General features: G+C 42.6%; 1 protein-coding gene across 1 annotated transcript in view; it reads right to left on the bottom strand. All coding sequences in view use genetic code 11, as the record gives it.

Moving 5' to 3' along the window:
- The window catches only part of EGR_01737 (SH2 domain-containing adapter protein F), a gene marked incomplete at both ends in the record, with an annotated part of 46719 nt that overhangs the window by 4701 nt on the left and 20178 nt on the right, over positions 1 to 21840 (bottom strand). The window contains 5 exons of the mRNA XM_024490986.1: positions 503 to 634; positions 3203 to 3591; positions 4435 to 4740; positions 12338 to 12639; positions 19727 to 20624. Coding sequence (XP_024354442.1) covers positions 503 to 634; positions 3203 to 3591; positions 4435 to 4740; positions 12338 to 12639; positions 19727 to 20624 — 2027 coding nt within the window. The remainder of the gene's footprint in view (positions 1 to 502; positions 635 to 3202; positions 3592 to 4434; positions 4741 to 12337; positions 12640 to 19726; positions 20625 to 21840) is intronic.

Genomic DNA, 21840 nt, shown 5'->3' with positions numbered 1-21840 from the left:
TTTTCTACCTACCGGCTGGGCATTTGCAGAGCTTCGTTGTTTGCGTTAAGTGGTGGCGGTCAATACCACTCAGGTATACTTTGTTCTGCTAAACAATATCGTTCAAGGCAGCAGTCAAAATGAAGTGATGTGAAAAACAAGAGCCTCAATTCCCATCTGCATTGAAGTAAAATCCCCATCAGGAAAAATCGCGCATATAATTCAAAGCAATTATTGAAACATCACAAAAACTTGACCTCCAAATTGATGACCGGTGCATCTACTATCATGCAATCATAGCAAAAGAAATGTATCAGTGGAAAAGAAGCTTCAACGTCAGAAAATGGCTTCACAGCACAATTGAGCAGCTCATAGGATCGATTAGGTGTTGCAGTGCCCATTGCAATTTACCTACTCAACGAGACTGCAAAATCTTTGACAAGCGAATTGAATCGCCTTTCATTTACTTGATGTGGAACTGAAAGGAAAGTAATTCCGTGCTTAGAAGGAGGGAGGGACTCACCTGAACTCCCATTGACCAGGAGCGATTGTACGCGTAGTCGTAGTCGGTGACGGGCGCCGCCGAAGCAGAGGGCGAGGCAGGGCCCTCCTTGACGCTTGGAGAAATTGACAAATTCATCGTCGGACTGGCGACCTGAGGTGATGCGAAAAGGAAAGGGGGAACTACTCGATCATGGCTCACTCCTCTTACCACTTCATACAAAAATCGTCGATTTTAAACAGATTGATAAGAATCCTTGAGGTTCAGCTCACGTTTTTCAAGGTAAATATGCCGAATATCAAAGTGAAACGTACTTTGCTAATAAAAACCTTAAAAAGGCAAGCCAAAATTCTCATCTACACTTGAATGCCAAAATGGGGTTTAAAAAGACTAGGTGGTGAATTCGTGTACTGGATTTTAAATACTTTAAGTTGACTACCTTCCAGAAAGCGTTGAATTCATCCTGTGGGGACTAAATACTGGTTTGGAATCCAAGAAATGAGATTAGAGTAGTGCAGGATAGAGGAAACAATGTGACCACTTATCAGTACCAATTTCATTAACGTACCCAATCCGCGTAACTTACATCACTGACAAATCAGAGAGGCGGTTGGACGAATGGCATATTCATACTTAATCTCAAGGATGTACACGTAGGCATATTGCCGTATTGGCAACCAAACAGAGGCTCCTGAGCATAGGAAAAAAGTGGCCATATCTACCACCAAGCAGATCAGCTGAAGACTGTCAAAATGAACGGTTAAATTTATTGAGGTCAGAAGGGTAGCACAGTGCAGTGATCAACAAAAGAGAACACACAAAATGGCATTCTGTAAACGACCCAGGGGCCAGGAGGCCACTTGACTCAATAAACGAATCTTGGGCTATTTCAAAGGGAAGAGTGGGTGTCAAGACGTAGAGAGAAGAGTATAATTTGTGTGGAAAAAACAGCTTTATGCACATACACAAACACTGAGAAAAAAACTGGGTGTGATCGCGGGCGAAGAGAACATTGGGGGTACGAGCATGATCGAATGAGTTTTGGTAAGACAAAAGTAGCCTGTACAGCACTTTGCAATCCTCGGAGGGAAGCAAACAACTCGTATCTTTGGCGCAGATTTACACACCAGTTACGACAAAACTGACCGACTTGATTAAGCTTTCCACTAAAGCCCCTAATCCTGTAGCAGTAATGAGAATCTCCATCAGAAGAATATTATCAGAAAGTATCCGAAATAGCTTATCTGTAAAATTTGATTCCATTAATGAAATGTCATTTCCTTCCTTGCCCACGCTGATTGCAAAGCAAAAATGTTAGTCTGCCATAGCATTTTAATGCAAACAGAAGTGAATTAGAATTGCTAAATTGCCCCTCAAATCCTCATCCATAGTAAAGGTATTATACTTGTCTGAGTACTTTACGAATTGCATCATTGCAACAAAAAAATCTTATGAGGTCAGCCTCACGAAAATGGAACAAAAGTTGCCATCAAAAAATTCCTAACGCACAATAACAAGACCTCAGATGTGTCGCGGAACAACATTGGTTTCTTCAAGAAATTGTTGCATGATAGTTTCTAGAAATAAGAAAACATCGCAATCGAGTTTTTATTCTGGCAACGCTACGCACTTCTATCATGCTATCAGAGGAAGGTTAATAGCATTTCAACTTTTGAAAGCCCTATTGAGATCTTTTCAATCTTACCTCGCCTTTCCAATTTTGCCCTATTCCAACACAAAAAGAGCAGACCTGATTCCCCAAAAATATCCAAGTAACACCAAAATGCATTCACCAAAAGCCAGGAATCTAGGAAGGTATAAGTTCTTTAATAGCTGAATCCCGGTTTTTGCAGTTTAAATCTATCCTCATCAGATTATGTAAAATGAGGGAATCGGACTAAAGCAAAACGAAAAATGCATGTTTCCAAGCAATAAAAGATAATTATGCATAGAGATTGCATCTAGGTTTAATGAAAGTCATAGTTAAGCAAAGGGGACAACAGAGCCACCTTTAATAACAGTACTAGATCGTGGTAACGTTTCCTTTTGGAATCAAAGTAACACAATAAAAATGGCATAGGAGTACAGAACAAAGACCTACGTTTACTGTGCCCCTGAACACAACGCTTTATATGCTACTCTGTAGAGACGATACTTTTCTTCTTAGGCATTGTTATAAAAAGCGATTGGTACACAGACTGTGCCCACTGTCTTTCGAAATGATTCTCTCCAATATTTTACAAAAACGGGATATTCAGGATTTCAACTAAATCCAAAGCATGTATACTACAACGAATGGGCAGGGTTTGCCCTAGGGTGAGAATACATCATATCACCTTCGCTTAATTAAAATTCACGGAAAGATTCGTTACGACCAAAGCAGAAGGTTGAACAGACGGAACTCGGGAGGTGACGCTCAAAACCACAGGACTGCATAATGACCTGAAGATTGTTCTAACGGTATACGTAATAACACAAGATTTTGAATCTCCGCGGTTTCGATTATCATCTTGGTGTTGTGGCGTTCTGTTCAAGTCTATGGCCTCTCAGCCCTCCCGTACGCTAATGATAAATCTTCGCCCATACTAATTAACCTATTGCTCATCCAGGGATGACTCGAAGTACTACAGATACATGGATTACTGCTGATGCCGAGGTTAAAGTTCTGTTGGCCTAGACGATGAAGTGACAGTTGCAGTATGTAGAATAGAGAACACTTACCCGATTCTGCTTGAGCCGAAATGGAGAAGGCATCGTCTCACGGTTAATGACAGTATCGGTGGAAGAGTTTCTGAAGCTAGCTCGAGGTGCAGGTCGGGGCTGGCGCATGACAATGCCCTCGGTAGAGGTAAGGACAGGAGAGAGCGAAGGAGAGCGCACCACGGGAGCAGGGGTGGCAGGGGAGCGCAGCGGCCGATCAGAGGCGCGAAAAAGATCGTAGCGCTTGAAGTTGCTATTGGGCAATGCCTCAGCTAGTCGACTCACGTCCATACCACCCAGCCGGCGCGACATCTTTACATCCCAAGCCTCCTCGTAGGTCGCCGCAAGATCCTTTCGACGCCGCGAAGGCTGTAGACCCCCTGACGTTGATTGAACTCCATCTGATTCCCCTGGAACACTCAGAAGTAACCAATTAATGAATCTGCATTGTCCACAAGACCGAGTCCTCCATATTAGATGTACGTGATTCTAAATATGCTTCTAGCTAGATTCCAATACTGTCTGGTCAAGTATAAGGCATGCAACGTTACAAATTAATGAAAATATACATTTTTGATGACAGTGATAAAACAACGCTTATGGTATTTGTGACTACGTAAGCCTCTTCAATTTTTCGTAATTCACCTGCCATGCCGGCGGAACGAAAGTGAATTCCTAACCCTCTATTCTTATTAGACTTCCAGTCATTCCTTACGTCTACAATGAAGCTAATCGTACGCATTATAACGGCTAAATTTGTAGGATTGTTAGTAGATTCACCCTAAAGGAGGGATAATCTTCCATTTTACTGATGGCATGCTACATTACAGATTAACACCTATTGGCCTAGACAAGGAGGGTTGACCGTAAAGAGCGCAAGGGAAGACAATCAGGACAGGCAGAGGGCCAGGCAGTATGAGGACACTTGTTTTACGTGCACATTTGGTTATGCGGCCCTTTTCAGTCTTCTACGATTCAACCATGTTAATGTAACCTACGCTGCTAGTCTTCCAGCCCTTCTGTGTGATTATAGTAAATCTTTTTTCCAGACTACCGCCCCTCTTACCATCTGTGGGAGTGCTTTATACCCTACAGTATATTTTATGCATAGGGTTTTTATCTAACTCATGTCTACGAGTGTTGATGAATGAAAAACCGAAGATTCGTCGTATTTAGAGCTGAATTCAACCACCAAATCTATTTCTTATCTGATCCATGATAGAAAGGACGTGAAAGAACGTCAATCGACCCACCATCGTCGGGTATCTGACGAACAGCAGAGCTATTGCTGGCACTGGCACAGGGGCTACAGATAGCCCGTTGGTGTTCGGGCGGAGGTGAGACTGCGGGTCGGTGGTAGGACTGAGCGCAGGGACGGGTGGGCGCGGTAACGTCGCTGTTGCTACGCAACGACGAAGCTGTCGCAGCGGCCGCAGAGGCAGCGGACGGGGAGGTGCGACTGCCACAGGAGGTAGTGCGGGCAATCGGTGCGAAAGGACTGGCAGGGTGGTGGCTGATCTGGGTATTGCCTTGCAGCACCACTGGATGATTTGAAAAACCTACAGGGAGGAAAGTAACCGGCTAATTGTAAGCGCTCTTAGGCCTCACAGACACTAGTTGCCATCAAGTGTGTTCATGGAACCAGACGCTATCACAGAGTGCAATAACTTGACAATAAATCACCTTCACCGGCTAGTTGAACATCCCGGGAATTAGGAACAGGCGATCACTGTTTTCGCACCAATTCCATAAGCGTTGAGTCGGAGGTCATATCCCGAGTGATCTTCCTTAAAGTATCCTCGAAGAGTAGACCAATGATCAGAGAAGTTAATATAATTGGAAGAGTGGCGCTAACATAACTGTCACACCATCGACACGTGAGGGACACGGCATAGCAGACCTTGCATCTCATAAACAAGACTAGGACTCCCTTCTAGACTTTTTTCTGGTGCTTTTTGAAAGGAGTAGACCATTACACCAAAATCCGCAAATAGTAATAGAAAGTTAGATAAAAATACTGTTACCGAGGCAGTTGGTGGACCAAAATTCAGATAGTATAACACTAAATCTAAATTGCTTGCCAAATTTTTCGTCAACATGAGAAAATTTACACGGAACAGTCTGCTTCCTTTTATATAAAGGGGATCCTCCACCTTTCAACTCACTTTGATTGAAACAAGAGCGAAAACTAATCTGCAGATTAAGCTGTCATCAAATTACTTAGTAGTCACCCGCCTTACCCATTTGAGGTCGTTTCTAACCCACATTCAATGGAAGTTTCGCACACTTAAACTAGATGGTACCCAATTTCCAGATAAGTAACTAAGTCAATGGTAAAGTTATATCAAAATAATGGGAATGACTTTTGTCGCTTCGACATCTTGGTGATGTGACCACGAAACGGCGGAGCTTAAGAGTGGTAGGTAACTTATTAATTTATTTCGTGACCTCATCTGTACCCCTAGCTTCTTCCTCTGACACTGCTTTCCAGAAGTCTTTCAATTGACAGTTTAGTGATTCATCTTTCAATTAGTCAGGAAACACCAATCTAACATTTTACGAGCCCAATCCCATGCAGTTTTTCATTTTTACCTAGTCTTCTAGTCCCAAGTCAGGCTACCAATTCGGCCAGCTGCCCACAAATACAGTGGCACACACGCGTCAATTGAATACAAGCGGTGCCATGATGAAAGTCTACATAACCGTGTTGGCGGAGCAGCGTCACCATGGCAATGACTACGACTCAACGTATATATCATACCTCGGCCCAAATGTAGGTCATGAGTAGTAGGTCCATAAATGTGTTGTGAAAACATCCCCCCGGGCCTGGTACGGGACTCTTACGCTTCCCACTACTAGCGCAATCATAAGTTAGTGTGATCTGGATTTCGGAAACGGAGGTAATTGTGCTAGATGGTCACACACGCACACACACGTGAGCTTATCGAATAGGACTAGAAAAGCACAATAATGAGCCAAGATGAAACGTCGAAAGAGACATTTCTAGTCGGCTGTGCAATTACATTGGGGGCGAGAGCTGCAAATAACGAGACCCAAGTCCAAGGAAGAGCTTTTTTTGAAAAGAGACCAATCAACTCTTATTTTACATTTCAATTTGAATGTGACCACGTTTGCTGCCAGCTTTGCTTGTATTATCTGAGCTCGGCGTAATAACTGTGACGTGTGTGCGAGATTATGGTAACTATATGCGCCAAATCGTGTCACAAACGGATATGTTTAGTTTAACAACAAAAGATATACAGAATGCCCCACCTCTTGCAAAACCCCAAACCGGGGACAAAGACCTCAATTCCTCACCATTGATGTAGAATGAGGGCATGCTCACGAAGGATAAAGCAAGATAATTTTGCAGAAACGCTACAACAGGTGCCGCCAGGAGCCCGGGAGCGATCACAAACACTTACTACCCATCAGCGAGGGGCAACTCTGGGTTCAGTTATCAAAGTTGTGTGCGAAGATAAATGAACGGGAGTTGGCATGTCAATCTGCTACGTAGGGGAGTAGCAACATCACTTTTTATTACAGCGATGTAGGGTAGAAAGGGGAGAGAGGAGGGAGCATATGACTCATACGATTTAGGTAGGGCCACACGAGCAACAAACGACTCGCCGTTTCCGCGCCATTCCTCCCTCCCCCACCCGCCTCCGCTTTGCCAAAAGTCCCCGATGTGGACCCACAAGGGGGTCGTGTGTGCGTTGTGTAGATGTTGATGGTGCGGGCTAGACCTGAACGCTACTCGTCAGCCCGCCCCTCCTTCCCTTCCTCTCTCTCCAGCGGCATCGACACCAACACCACACTTACTAAAAATAACTAATCCATGATTCATGCCTGTAAAAGATGACCCAAAGGAAATGCACCAGGGTGTGCATGTGTGTGTGTGTGAGGGAGGAGGGGCGAAGGAAGACTGAAACCAGGCCACGCCATCTGTGAGGCGCATGGTAAACCCGCTCTGCGTGTCCTGGCCACAATACACGTCAAATATCATCTAGCCAGGTTAATCAGGCGGTAGTGATTCGGTCTCCAACGTCTTTGAGGATGTTTAAGAAGTAACACTAGCTACAGCTAAGAAGTCACAAACTGAACCTCAATGTTGGATTGCTCCTATTCTACCTGTCTTTACCAATTAGACGGTAAAATAGTAACAATTCTCTAAAGTGAAAAATAAGTTGCCTGGTAATAGACTGAAATGTGATCAGCCTCCAAAGCGCCATGAGAAGGAATTTTGATAAGTACTTTATCTTCACGGCGGTCAGACCAAACGTAGCCCCAATAATTCACTTACACAGCAAACAAAAGTGATAATCGGAGAAGATTGGGGGAGATTAGTCACTCGAATTTGCTAGCCCCTCCGTCCGTTCGTCAACACGACGACACTGCAGCCCGAATACGAGGCAAGTGTGCACGCATGTGCGTTGAAAAGTTACCGTGTGGAGAACGCTGGCATTTTCGTGGCGGTTTCTGAACGCTCGTGCAGACAGATACACACGCCTACATTTGTACACCCGAAGGGTGTGACTAAGACCCATTTCTGTAACAAAATAACGCTGATTACCTGCTTACCATCTCCACTTCCCAGATCTCGTTTTGCCTTACCCCTTCGCTCGATCGTACAAAATCAAGACCAATCCATTGGAAGCAATCAAGGTTGAAAAAAAGGAAGTCTTAATCCTGTGAGTGGCTCAAAGAGGAAGCTTCTAGGACAGCAGTTTGGGTTTCTTTTTATTCGCCCGCATCCCCTTTCGTTAGTGAGTATGAACGACGACAAGGGGGTGTTTATGAGCGGTGTGCAAGATCCCCATCAGGCAAAAATTCCTATAAAATGAAAGTTGCAGGAGGTATGCTTAAAAATAAAAAAGGGGGCCATAAAAAATCCACATTGTGGCCACAATTAAACAGAAATAAGGAAAAGTGAGTTCGCCAGGACCCACCCTTTTGATCGCATGCCCGTGTGTGTTCCCCGTAAATCTTACCGCGTAAAGTACCATGACTGCTTCATAATGCAAGGTGAGGCATTAATCAGGCGTAATGCCAATGGGAAATGGCAGAACAATGGAAACAATTGGTGCTCTAGATAACTTAGAGCACCAGATTAAAGAGAACCAAGGACGTTGTTTGGATTGTAGAGATATTTTCTAATGGAGGTTATTGGGATTCATGCAGGGAAACCCCGAAAATCATGAGACATTGCTTCATCTACTTAAATGCTATGTATGTAGTGTAGGTAGGTTTCAATGAGGTCAATCGTAAATCCTGATGGCTTTTGTAATGAAAGGCAAAATGAACATAGACAACTAAAATATGATTTAAGAAAGTACATTCGCCGCAAGAAAATGGTCCTCGGAGTTCTGCATCATCAAAGCAAACTACCTAACTACCTTGCAGGTATAAATCAGTTGAATTAAGGACACAGGACCCGAATTAAGTCTAGCCATATTCCCAGATCTTCTACTAAATTTCGCCTTTCAAAATCACCAAAACGCAAAGCTAGTCCCTTCAAATCTATTTTGTAGAAAACAGGGGAGTGAGGATTAGTATATAAGAAAGTTGAAACAAGTTTATCCAGAAACGGATTATGCAACATGTTAGCAAGTGATAAGTGAACAATCTGAAACTCGTCGGTAGTGTTGAACGCTGAGTATGCGCACACTAGCCATTTATGCAGGAAAGTAGTTTTGATGTAGCATACTGTTTGGGTTTATTTGTGTGTAACCTTGGAGATTGGGATGCAACTCAAAGACAGAACTCTTTTACAGAGAAAAATCTGTACCTACCAAGATCCACACATGGCCGGGTAGCAACATAGTTGACTGTTGACGGAGAACACCTATTTGCAAGTCGAATGGAATGTGTAGGATGCACGTACAAACATGTTGCTATCGCCTAGCTTGTTGTTACAAAGTAGTCAGGTAATTGCAGGAAAAAACCATTTTCACGGGTTGAGCAAGGTATTTTCAAGTTATGGAGATAAACCTTCAATCGGAGTGAACATTTGCTTTAGTAGAGACAGTTAATGCAGGTTAACACACTCGTGCAAATGTTTATTCGATAACCACCTTAACTAAGCACTGATTCGCGTCCTCAAAAAGGTCCTAAAATAAGTTGTATGCAAAAGTATAGGCGAAAATTTGTGAAAACTAGATAAGATAAAGTAAGGACTCAAGCTAGATTCATCACACAGTACCAATCTCCAGTTATTTTCAGTCGATATGTCTTATCAGTTAATAGGGTAACGCACACATGAATTTGCACCATCAGTTCGTTTAGAAGAAAAAAAAAGGCAAGGAGTAGCAAACTATGCCAGCAAATATCTAATCTATTCAAGTATTTGGCAAATTAAAAAGTACAAAATACAAATACAAATACAAATAATACATTAACATTGCAATCCGATACAATTGGCGTAGTAGCAATGACGTCAGAGAATTGCGCCGAAGCTAGTAGAAGCCTCACACTGCATTCAAGAAGAACCGCTACTCAATGCACTGTGCACGAATCGGTACATGAACTGGACCACTTGATACAAAATTGTTTGTCGTTTATTTAACCAATGTAACATCATTCATTGTTAATCCTGTCCCAATTAAACAAGGGGAGCATTCACAATCAGATGGGATGAGATTTTTTGTGGGAAAGCAGACTGAAGGGTGAGAAGTGATTTGAAGTTGGGAGTTGAACACTTCTGCAAAAGGTTAAACTGGTCGCCGTAAATGGTCGAGGTGCTAGTCCGTCGAAATCATACTCTCACGAAGATAAAAGCCCACACGTCTGTACAATACTTATTAATTACCATTCTATCCAAGGTTAGCTTTAATCGCATGAAATATTACCCTATTTCCAGGAAGGCTACCAGATTTCACCACATATTAAAAGGTGTTTCAAGTCAATTTCCCAAAATTAAATTGTTCTAAGCGCTGCAGTGTAAACAGAAGGCATGTGACGGGTAGAAACAAAGAAGAGAAGAAAGGGAGGAGGCATTCACGACGAAAATTTCATACCAATGCCGGTGCCAAATCGCAATCACATTACCAGTGAATCGCACACCAGCAGTGCGAAATCATTCACTAATCAGGGGGTTTTACCAGGCACTGTCAAGATAGGTGGTAGTCAAAAGGTACCCACAAACCTATCCTTCAAGTTATCCATTTCAGAAGAGCGAAAACAGGGTAAGAATGGCAGCTAGATCGACGGCAAAAGTCCGCTTTTGGTGCACAAAGAATGGCGGAAAAATAAAAGACATGTAAAGAAGGGTCGATCTGCCAGTTTTGTGCACCACGTTAGCATTCTGACAGGAGGTAGCATTGCAAAATACTTCTGCAGGTAGGAAGAATTGAAAAAATGATTCAACCAAGCGCCAGATCTATTTCATTGCTCTAAGAGTAAGTAGCTTCTCCCCGTAGGAGTCGAGGTGAAAGTAATTCGATCTGATTAGTAGATTCAAAACGGTGACCAAGGTAAAAAAGGAGAGTAATTACCGAGGTAAGAAAGGGTTAGGTGATTTTAAATAGCAAATACACGACTTTTAACCCCATATTTCAAACGACCAAATGGAATCAAAGAAAATGAGACATTATCCTTGCGCAGCTATGCGGTTGTTTTTCATTTAGACAAATCATCAACATTAGTAAAAAGAACAAACTTTTTGAAAGTTCGGTTATTCACTTATTATGCACAGCACAAACGCTCATTTATGGATGGAAGCAGAAAATCCCACAGGGGATATGCAAACTTTTAAAAGTGTCAACCAGCATCAGAGATAGCTGTTTAATGACTTTAAGTTGTTTGATGTTTGTTTCGAGAGATGACTTTATAAAAAGCCAGATGGATCAGGTTGCGCTGAGCACAACTACTTAGGTCAATGAATCAGAACGGTTAGTGGCGATATTCATGGGAGAGTTTTAGAAGAGCATCATCTACTAATGCATTCCAGAATTAATACTTTATTTCACCATAAATGCATATACTTTTAGTTGTTTATTGAAGAAGAGTAATTCTAAGTACTAGATTAATTTGGATCCAACGACAGAAATGGCTTACACAGAGCACTGCCAGCGAGAAATAAGTTTGTAGGTATAAATACCAATAAGACGGAAAAACACGACTGCTACAATGAGTTCTTGTGCCATCTTTTTGCTGTTGTTAGTCCACAGGGCACACTATAGCGTGAAGACTGCCACAAGTGAAAGGTGTCGATCAAATTTGATGAAGAAGCTTGAATGCGTAATGCAGCGCCACCCACACCCGTCTACGTGAATTGTTTGGACATTTTACCCTGCTCTGACATGAATACTTTTGGCGTCGGAGATACAAGCAAAAAGACGCCTGAACGATTGTATTGACACGGGCATGAAATGAAAGGACGTGGGACATTATTCCATGCATTTAGGAAGGCCATGGAGCAGCTGTCACGCTTTCTTTGTGTCAAGGCGACAATCGATGACGAGTGGTCATGGGAGGGAAGGCGAATTAGGACGTAAACGTATGCCATTTGTAGTGCAAACACATTATCTCAACAGTAGATTAATGAAAAGTTAATCTTCAAACACAAATCGGACGAAGTAAAAATGTAGGCGAAACATTAATGAGAAGCTAACAACGAGAAAGTGGAACAACTTTTCTGCGTCTTTGAGTTTCAAGATTTTTAAGTTATTGAAAAAGGGATCTTGTAAGAATCTCTATTTCACTCCTGCCAAAACAAACATTTCCGTCTGTTTGATCACTTAATGGATAATAGAGAGATTGGCCTTTTCTACCCGATTTGATAAGGAAAAAAGCATCTATAAATCGAATTCAAGTCACAGAGTTCGTAGCGCATTCGGTTTCAATGAGGTTGATGATTAAAACCGACTGAAAAGACTTAAAAGCGTCTCCGTCTACCTTCATCACTAGGACGGAGCGCTAGAACTTTTAGTAGATGGATATAGCAATTCGATACAATAGTAACCCAAACACTAACAAGCGATTTTACTTTCTTTCGATTTGAAGAGACATTAAAAGTACAAAGTGCCTCTATGCCTTCAATATTAGGAGGCAGTTGTTATCAACAAGGCATCCAAATCAGATATATTTCAAAGTGGGTTTTTTGTGGTCTCTCGATGTACAAGAAAAGGGAACCTTTAAAAAGGGAGCACAACTTACTGGGGCTGTTGGAAAGGGTAGGAGAGGCACTGTGCGAAGAGGAGGCGGCAGTTGTAGCGGCAGTAGTAGTAGCGGTGGTTAGTTGGCGGGGGCTGAAGTTGCGACGCCGCTCGAGGCCGGGGGAGGAGGAGGTGTGAGCGAGGGGTGCCTGCTGCTGACGCTGCCGGTTATCCCGTGCCACTAACTGCGGCTGTGTTGTTGGTGGTGGAGGCGACTGTGAATGCACCCGCATTGATCCCCCGGTGTGTGCCAACGGCGAGTGACCCGTTGACGAACCGCTCCCAGCTGGTGGCGAGGCCATTCTGTGATGGGAGAAATCGACTACACACGGTCCAGTTTCAATATTACGAACAAGCTGTTAGGAATTAAAAGTGTTTAGGGTGAACGATACGATGAACTGGAGAATAACAGAAAACGCTTTCTTTAATCAGTTACCGCAATGACAGCCAGTTGCTTCACTCTTAGTTGCCGATAGCCCAATTATCATCGTAGCATGGCATAACTCTACCCAAAGGACCATCGGCAATGAGTCGGGTTTTGTTGGAAATCATAGTGATGAGCGAGGACAATGAATTGGTAAAAAAAAGTAAAAGGAACCAAGCTGATGAGGAATTGGGTGCACACAAATTAGGAAGAAGGTACTCAAATGTCAACTTTAAGGTGTTTATTCTCCTTTAATTAAAACATTTTTTGGCGATAATGCCAATGGTCGCGTCACTTAAAAGGAATCGTCTTAAATGTGAGTCTTCTAGTCTATCGTGAAATGGAATGCAAATTAGCATATTCGAATTGCACCGGTTGCTGTTCATTAAGACGTCAGATTTGAATATTAGTATTAGCGGCCGTGATTAAATATCCGGCCAAAAGTGAAAGTGCTCGAACTGGTTTCTTAAGATAAGTAGATGATACTACAAATTTCTCGCTTTCTTTCTTTCCAATAATAAACATACTAATTGACAAGGTAGAGTTGCAATCAATCACAGGGGATAATTTGAATACCCTTTTTAATCTGAGTCAACTTCTCCGATGTAACTTGCAAATAATGCAAGTAACAAAGCACAAGAAGTAGCAGAGTTTGAGACTTTTTGTACTTTAATTTGGTGAAGGCAAAGTTTTAGCGTTAATTAGCATCTTGCTGTTGGGATTGCAACAGATCTGTAGTTTGAGGCAGGTGGAATGCAGACCAGTAGACATGTACACACAAACGATGTGAAGAAAATATCCTACTGGAGGAAAAAAAATGGATGTCTTTTTAGCATCAACTGATCAAGTGGAAGACTTCACACTGAGGTATAGCCGAGGAAGTCAAAGTAGGAGCTTGTGCACCTGTAGTGATTTACTACCATATGATATACAAGTCAAATGTTGAGTTAAAAACATTCCTGTAAATCTTATCAGACAGTGGTAATTACAATTCAACTCTTGAAGGTGAAGGATGGAGCGTGTATAGGGGTCAATGAATGAAAATAAATGTCTGCAGAGGGGAAGGTGTATATAGGCGCCCATGGTTGGTGGCAAAGAGCACTAGGTCCGTCTATCAAAAGATTGCACAAGCGACGGCAGGGCCGGGAAAGATGGAAGAAGTAGCATGTTGGTGCAACAGTGAAAGTCCATCGCACAATAACTCAATACACTAGAGGAGCTAAAATCAGGAATAAGGAGCAATCGGAGTGCTTTGGAAAATAAATAGATAATACCCATCAGTGCTTATTAGAAGGTAAAGTAAATTACAAAATACCCTGTTTCGACAAATACCACACAAAGGTCATCGTAGTAGTATTCCATGTGAAATCCTTATAGAAAAAAATGGCAATTTTTGTTGCTTGCATGCACATTTTAGACTATTAAAAGGCTGAAAAAGATAGCAGCGGAAAGTCCACCAGTATACCAAGAGGCATCGCAACTATCACAGCATCGTATTCGCCTAAGTGTTGCTATATGACCTTGAAGTCAGCTTGCAAAGTAGTAAATCGCACAACTGAGACCTAGGCAAATAAACACAAAGAATGTTCATTCCGTCTAAGAGATTGAAGTAGACACGAAAAAGCGGTGAAAGTTAAGTTTCCACCTACGTTTGAAAAGCGGGGCTCAGTTTTGTCAGGTGAATCAAATGGGAGTTATGGACCCATTTGGCATGCAATACGAATTAGTATATTCAAAGTGTGTTAACCAGAATAAAGTAGACAGATGCTGTGATGTAAAACGGGTGGGGAAGTTGGAAATGGATAGGTCTGATCATCATCACAGTCAAAGCGATTTATTGGAAGAGGCCAAATTGAAGAATCGGAATTTGCAATTGTTGAAATAAACTCTACATGGATTGTGGAATCAATGACACCACCGACTGGGTAGACTGTTTCTAGCGGTGCACACACAGTTGGCATTGCCTTCATGCGAGCTGCATTTGAGGTGGCAGAAAAGCCAACAAAAAGATAAAGCCATCACGAAAACTGATACACACAGAGAGAAAGCAAGGGTGAGTCATGTTAAATAAAGTGTGTGAACGATAATTTTAGGCGTATGCACGTGAGATCAGTGGGGCGGGCACAAAGCCTTCACAACACTGCTTTTAGTCATGCAGGAAGTGGAAGGAAACGTGACACCATCAGAAAAGTGCATTCGACCTATGCCTACATAAGAGTAATGGTTTGTAATTCACCGCATGAAATAATGGAGAAGCTCAACGCTTCTAAGTGTTGATCCCCAAAAGTAACTGGACAACTAGATCCAACTGTGCGAAGTGTGGTTCCACGAAAACTAGAAGTCTATCCTCTCCACGTCATTTATTATCAAATAATCAAGCTATTTGTATGTAATCGCTATCTACTGAGCGCGTAAAGGGCAATGGAACCTCAACATCGCGATCTGCTCCCTATTGGAAGGAGTGCATGCGTGGGTGTGTGTATACAATGGGGATATCCAGCACGTGCCATGAAGGGAGCTGCAATTAAACGCAAGCCATTTGTTCAAATTTACTGACGCCAGGGCAAGTAATGAATGCACATGTGTGGATTGAAAAGGGTGTCATTAGTGGTTACTTAGCTGAACTCATTCCTCCCCCACCAACAGCGAAAATCAAAATGCTTCCAGCAGTGAAAAAAAACCATTGAAAGCATTGCCAGAAACAAAGCACTAAAGATTTTCTGACACCACGTCTCCCAAAACAACCTAAACCTCACACAATTAGCATTGCATGAGGGTAAGCCGGGAATTTGAAGTGTAAAGTAGTAGAGCACAATCAAAATCTAGACTAAAAGGAGTCTACTCCGTGCATTCGCATTGAATTTGCACGAAAACTCAGACTCATGAGAAAATAGTGGAAGTAGGAGGAATAAAAGGCATATGCAAAGGGGGAAAATACATGGACCCTAAATTGTGTAAATGCATTTGAGGAGATCGCAAGCCGAATTCACAGATGGGAGCGTATTTCCGAATGTGTGAAATGCTGTCCCATGCTCAATTCGAAATTTGGTGTCTCCGCTGTGTGGACTGTAGTAAAGAAAAAAAATTACAACATTTGTTCAAACGAATTCTCACCGCTACCTGGAGGACATCTAAATGAACTGAAATAACCCCTCAAACCGGAATCAATTAATTCAATTTCACCTCGGTAAATAACATCGAAAAAGTCATCTCACAAATGACCTTTCGTCTTACCAAAAGCGAAACAGCAAAAACGGTTTTTCACCACCGGAAACGCATATAGCTCGTTGCAAAATGATGAAAGAGAAAAGGGGGATCTAAGAAGCCGAGTTCAAAAAAAAGCACTCAAACGGAAAGTCATACGAAAATAAATAGTTTTGCTTATCTGCGCTGTGCTGAAGTTCGTTCCAACTACTGAAGGGGAAAGTGTGCAATGGAAGAAAGGAACAACTTTGAAACTGGCCGCGTCTTAAGGAAATTGTCTATGAGAGAGGTTCCAAGCCCCAAGTTGAGCATCAATGTGCAGTGAATTAGTTGTCAATCTTTTCCATAATTCGTTGTTTGCACTCAATAGAGTATGCTTTTCCAATGACGTTTTCACTTCATGGGAGTTTATTCAGCTTTATTAGAAAAGCAACGGACTTCTGCGATCGACTTGACAGGCTGCAGATTAGCCATAATTAATTATAACCCATGCAATCCAGTTCACCCCCATCCAGATGAGCTCTGTAGGTGGGAGGTAATTTACTAATGCGTTGCTTATGGCAAGCCTCGGAATTCAAAGTACCGAAACATGAAAAGGTGAAGGAGAGCCATGGGACTAGAAACCACTATGAAGCATGGATCCCCTTGCTGACCAAATACTAATGCGTTGCTTAGTCGAATAGAGAGATGTGTCATCCCAGCAAACGTCCCACCTACGACACAACCGAGTCACCACGGTAGCGAATAAGAGGAGCACCGAGATGGAAAAGGACTACTGGCCTTTTTGATGTCAAAATGCAGTGGTGACTAGCCAAAAATGTCTTCGCCTTGTAATCCTTCTCTACAGATATAAAAGCTTTGTATAGAACGCTAAAACAATTTCAAAATGTAATATTTCCTCAAATTAATCTTATGGATCATTTCGTTGTAGTCTTCGTGCCATGCATGTTTGCCTTTGATCACATCACCGTTATTGGATCCGCCACTAGTCCAATCTTGATGAAGCTAAAAGCATACTTCTAAACATTCGGGATTAACTAGAACGTTACGATTTGAAATCTTGATTTGTGGATTAGACACTTGGGTTGTAATGGGGTGCCAGTAAGGGCTGATTTACTAAGGGCAAATTTCCCGTTTAGTGGACTAAAATTTTCGATATACCGATTTCAGTATTATCCCGTGACATTTGAAAGCGATAAATGCTACAGCATAAGGCATCTGATAGGCCATATTTTATGCAGCGTTTTATGAAAAAGCATCACAGAGGGCTAATGACGCCTGTGGGCCTTTCTTTAGAGTCACAAGACTATCTTATCATAAAGAACATCCGATGCACATAAGAGCCGATATGGTGCGATCATTGAGGGCACAGCGTAAAGGCTGTCTTGGCTCCTCACCCACTAACCCAGGACTAACAATGGTGGCAGCACCGTCAGATCACTGGCACTGTAAGATTTTGTGTGTATGTGTGTGTGTATGCGAACACACGAATGAAGTATGACCTTGTAGTTTCTCAGCTTTAATGGCAGGCTAGCCGACGCATGGTATTTGCTCGACACGTATTGGTGACGCGCCTGGGTCGCACATTCAAGTTTTAGGGTGCTCGTTTCTACACTCGGTAGTTGAAGTGACAGCAAGTGAAGAAGGCAAGTCTGTAGGGAGGATGATAAACGCATTGGGTACTAGTGCTCATAAACAATTATGAGCGCTTTTTGTTGATTCGGTAACCTTTTAACTTATTACAGCACTGTGAAAAAAAGCTACAAAAAAAGAAGGGAAATTGACAGTAATTCCAGGAATATTATGAAAATACCCTTATTTTTTCTACGATAATTTGGTCAAATTTGCGGCTAATTTTTGTTAGTAGCATCTCGAAGACCACTTGATTCGCACAATTGTCTACACAACCTGATACAATCTAGTACACCAACATGAAGCTGACATGATAAATAGAATTCCCCCAAAAGGACAAAGGATAGCATCAATTGCTTTATTCATAGGATTTGGAGCGGGAAAATTCAACTCCATGACATGAAAATACTTGAATTTGATTGAAAACAAACAGAGTAAAAGAAACTCGAATATTCTTCTCTTCAACCCAGTAAATTTGTGAACTTCTACTGAAAACGCACTGGAATGAGTTGGTAAGCGCTCACAAAAGGAAAAATGATTTGGCAAACCGTGAGCGCACTTTTAAGTAGATAAAATGCTCAGTTAAAGAGATGTCTTTGCGCCTAAAAGCAAAATATGCCTGGAGCGATGAAAGTCAAGATAATGCATGCTTCAAAAAACCACCACACATCATAATTTAAGGGGAAGATGGAAAAAAAGGACACACAACAGGAAGCAAGCGCCAGGTAGCTAACAATGCAGGAGAGCTGGTTATTCCCACTCAATTTCCGGCAACCGGCGATCCACCTGCCTACCTCTACCCCTGGAGCTATCTCACTTGAAGACCGCCAAAACGGAAATGCACAAAACGCGAAAAGTTCCATTCAATGTAAAAAAGGAGAGTCTTAGCTGATCCCTTATCGCACCGAGGCTGCCGATAACCTAAATCGCAGTGACGCTAAACTTCCCTTCCTTTTATGTTCACATGAGGAAATAGGATTGAGTCAAAGTGAATAGCGAGTCTTCACGAAAACACTTCCATTCCCCCTTATGAGCGCATGCGCGCATGTTTGTGACCCATGTAGGGGTGATCTAAAAGCGTCTTTGTAAAAATTTTCGGAATCACCACTCAAAAATGTCTGCTCCTGATTTCGCTATCCATTTCTACAAGTCGAAGAATTATCACGTCGACTCCATGTTGGTGTACTAGGTTTTATCAGCTTGTGTAGACAATTGTGGGAATCAGGTGGTCTTCAAGATGATACTAACAAAAGTTGGTCGCAAATTTGACCAAGTTATCGTAGAAAAAATAAGAGTATTTTCACTGATGTAATGGTGGTTTTGATCAAGAAAGAGCAACCTGATATATGGAGTGGGGTGAGGGTAAATCAACAGTCATCTTTGGCATCAACTAACCGATGAAACTAACGCTCACCGTTATAAACATAAATGAGTGAACTACTTAAAACGAAGAAAAGGTTTGAAACAAAAAGAATAACGACTCAAGATACCCAAAGGGAAGAATAAAGAGATAGAACGGTGGAAAAAAGCCGTGCGTTGCAATGTTACGTTTAACAGAAAAACGCCCCAACTTTGAAGTTTTATGCATTGATAAGTGGCAGGAGCCCAAAAGTTGCCGATCTAACCTTCTGCATTCCTTTAAATACAAACCATGAAAAAGAATGACTAAAAAGTAGGGTTACATAACCATGAAACGTTGTCAGGCGGGAAAACTTCAGTCGGACGCAGACTGAACTGCCATTTTTCAACCTTAAGCTTGGTCACGACACCTGCCTTTTAGATTTACTTGTCAACTTTTTGCTCTCCACGACTTATCCTTCCTTTGATCATGTCACAAACACGTATACACTTCACAAATGCTACTTCAGATTTGAACATTAATGAGACATTTTCTGTGAAGTCAATAGCTCAAGGCTAAAATCTTTAGCCATTACTCTCATTGGGGTGATGAAATCAAAATAGTGAACATACCTGGATAGATGAAAATCCACCAGAAAGCAAATTGGTACGCAGAATAAAAAGCTCAAAGGTACAAAATCAAGCAAATTCAGTAAAATACTACCCAAAATTACAGCATTGTGGAGAAGAGGGCTCTTTCAAGCAGCTAAGTAATGACAAAGTGAAGCTCACCGCAAGAGAGGAATCTTGACATTGCTATAAACCGCAGTATCGATCACCTCAATCTCCCCAGTGGGTGATTTGGGCGGAATCGCGTGCCACATGGGGCCAGAACTGCCGCCAAGGTTAAAAGACTTGCTCATTTTATCCCCGCGTCTATCGACCAGGGGTGGTGGTGGAGGCAGCGGTCGATGGAAGAAAGGGGTGGGGGAGACGGTGCGAGCAGGGGATGCGCAAAAACTGGTCACCGGGCTTCGTGCACCCCCGAAAAACACTGACGAGGTGGGCCGACTCAGTGGTGGAATGCGGGGCAATCGCTCGACCAGACCGAAGGCAGGTGAGTGGTGCTGGGGTTGAGGTTGTTGTTGCGGCTGGTGTGATATCACCGGCTGTAAAGTTGTCCCCCCATCAGGCCAGTATGTTCCTGGTGGTGCAGAGTTAAATGAACTGCGATCCGATCGACTGTTGGGGCGTCGCACAACTGAGGCCTTCAGTTGTTCCATCTGAGTTGCCGAGTAGTTGCCCTCCCCATGTTCGGGAATTCGGGGTAGAAACCTACCGGGTGGTGGTGATTGATAGGCAAGTGCTTCGCTGGTAAGGTCATAGGCTGCACTCTCTCCTTTTTCTCTTATCTCCCCGACCTCATCCTCTACCTGGCCCCTGGCGATTCTCAACGCCTGCTCCAATGAACTCACAGCTGGAGCACTAGTCTTGCGACTCAACGGCGACTGACTGGGCGAGAGTGTGCGAGTGCGTGGCGAAGTAGCGACTTTCTCTGGGTTGTTGGAAGAAGAGGAGGAGTGTCGACGCCAGAAGACTTGCATCAGAGATTTGATGGGCTTCGGCGACTCCTCGGTAGAGTTCCCCTCACGACGTGACTTGCGATGTTTTTTCGATGAAGATCCACGGCCTAGTGCCATCATAAATGAATGTGTGTGTGTGTGCACACTAGATGTTATTAATCCCAAGTGGCATCGGAAAAAGTGCGTGTGTCGCGGCGATGGAGATTGTGGCTGTGCATTCGCGTGTGTGTATGTGCGCGCGTATGTGCATGCTTGCGTGCATGTGAATTTCACTCGTTGGCGCGTGCCAGGATATAGAGATACTCGAGCCAATCAGACGGCGGGATGAATGATGCAGTTGACCGATGAGTTGGTTGCCCAAAGGATTCATCCATCGTCCAGACGACACGGGAAACAATTAACCAATCAACTCCGCCCCTTAACACACATGTTGTAATAGCATCTGGCTACGCATAGCGGGAAAAATGCAAAAAAGCGACTGAAATCATCAGAGTGAATAAGACTGCTAGACACGCATAATGTGTGGTGAATATCAGGCAGCGTCTTGTTGCACATCCAGCGTAACAATCTCTAGCATGATCTTGACAAAAGCCATATCGGGAGATAACGATGGTACTGCTTGTAAAGAAGAGAACTGCAAACTTATTGAAACCATTATGAGAAGGGGATTTATATGCAAATGTTGCATTGGAAGCAAAATGAGCATAATTTTCCCACGGCTCAGAAAAAGCACGGTTAACCACTGGTTAGGTGTGATGAAATCCAATCAACAGTAAACATCTACAGGAGTGTCGATGGGGTTTATTCATTGATAATACTTCATTGGACTTATGCACATAAGGAATGGAATTCCATCGCTTCCGCTATGACATCGGAACTTGTCTCAAAATGCAGTCTGTCTTTTTGCTAAAAAGAAAAAATAATACCGAAATTTCCCGAAAGCCGGAATAAAAGAGAAGTATGAAAAGAGTCCCATTGAAAGTGTACAAGTCGAAGTGTTTTAAAAAAAAATGAAAAAAGTAATCAAAAAAACTGTGGGTGTGTATGTTGGAATTGCATCTCCAGATGACCTAGAAATTCTCAAGATTAACCAACTGAAAGTTCCCGAAAAAAGTAACTGAAGGCAAGTAACCAAAGTTCAGCGGCTCAGGTTCAAATTAGGCGACAAAAGCAAAAAAACTCCGTGAAGGCTCCAAATAAAACACTAGCCTGATGATAAAGCACAAATGAAAAATTGCAGACGGGAGACCTGTGCATGTGACCATAAGGGGACACGTGTACTAAACCTTTCCGTGTGAAAGACAATAAAAACCAACTCAAATT

Source organism: Echinococcus granulosus (assembly GCF_000524195.1).
Source record: "Echinococcus granulosus chromosome Unknown EG_S00007, whole genome shotgun sequence".
Classification (NCBI taxonomy): Eukaryota; Metazoa; Platyhelminthes; class Cestoda; order Cyclophyllidea; family Taeniidae; genus Echinococcus; species Echinococcus granulosus.
The sequence above is the reverse complement of the archived record's forward strand: the minus strand, read 5'-3'. Positions and strand labels throughout refer to the sequence as shown.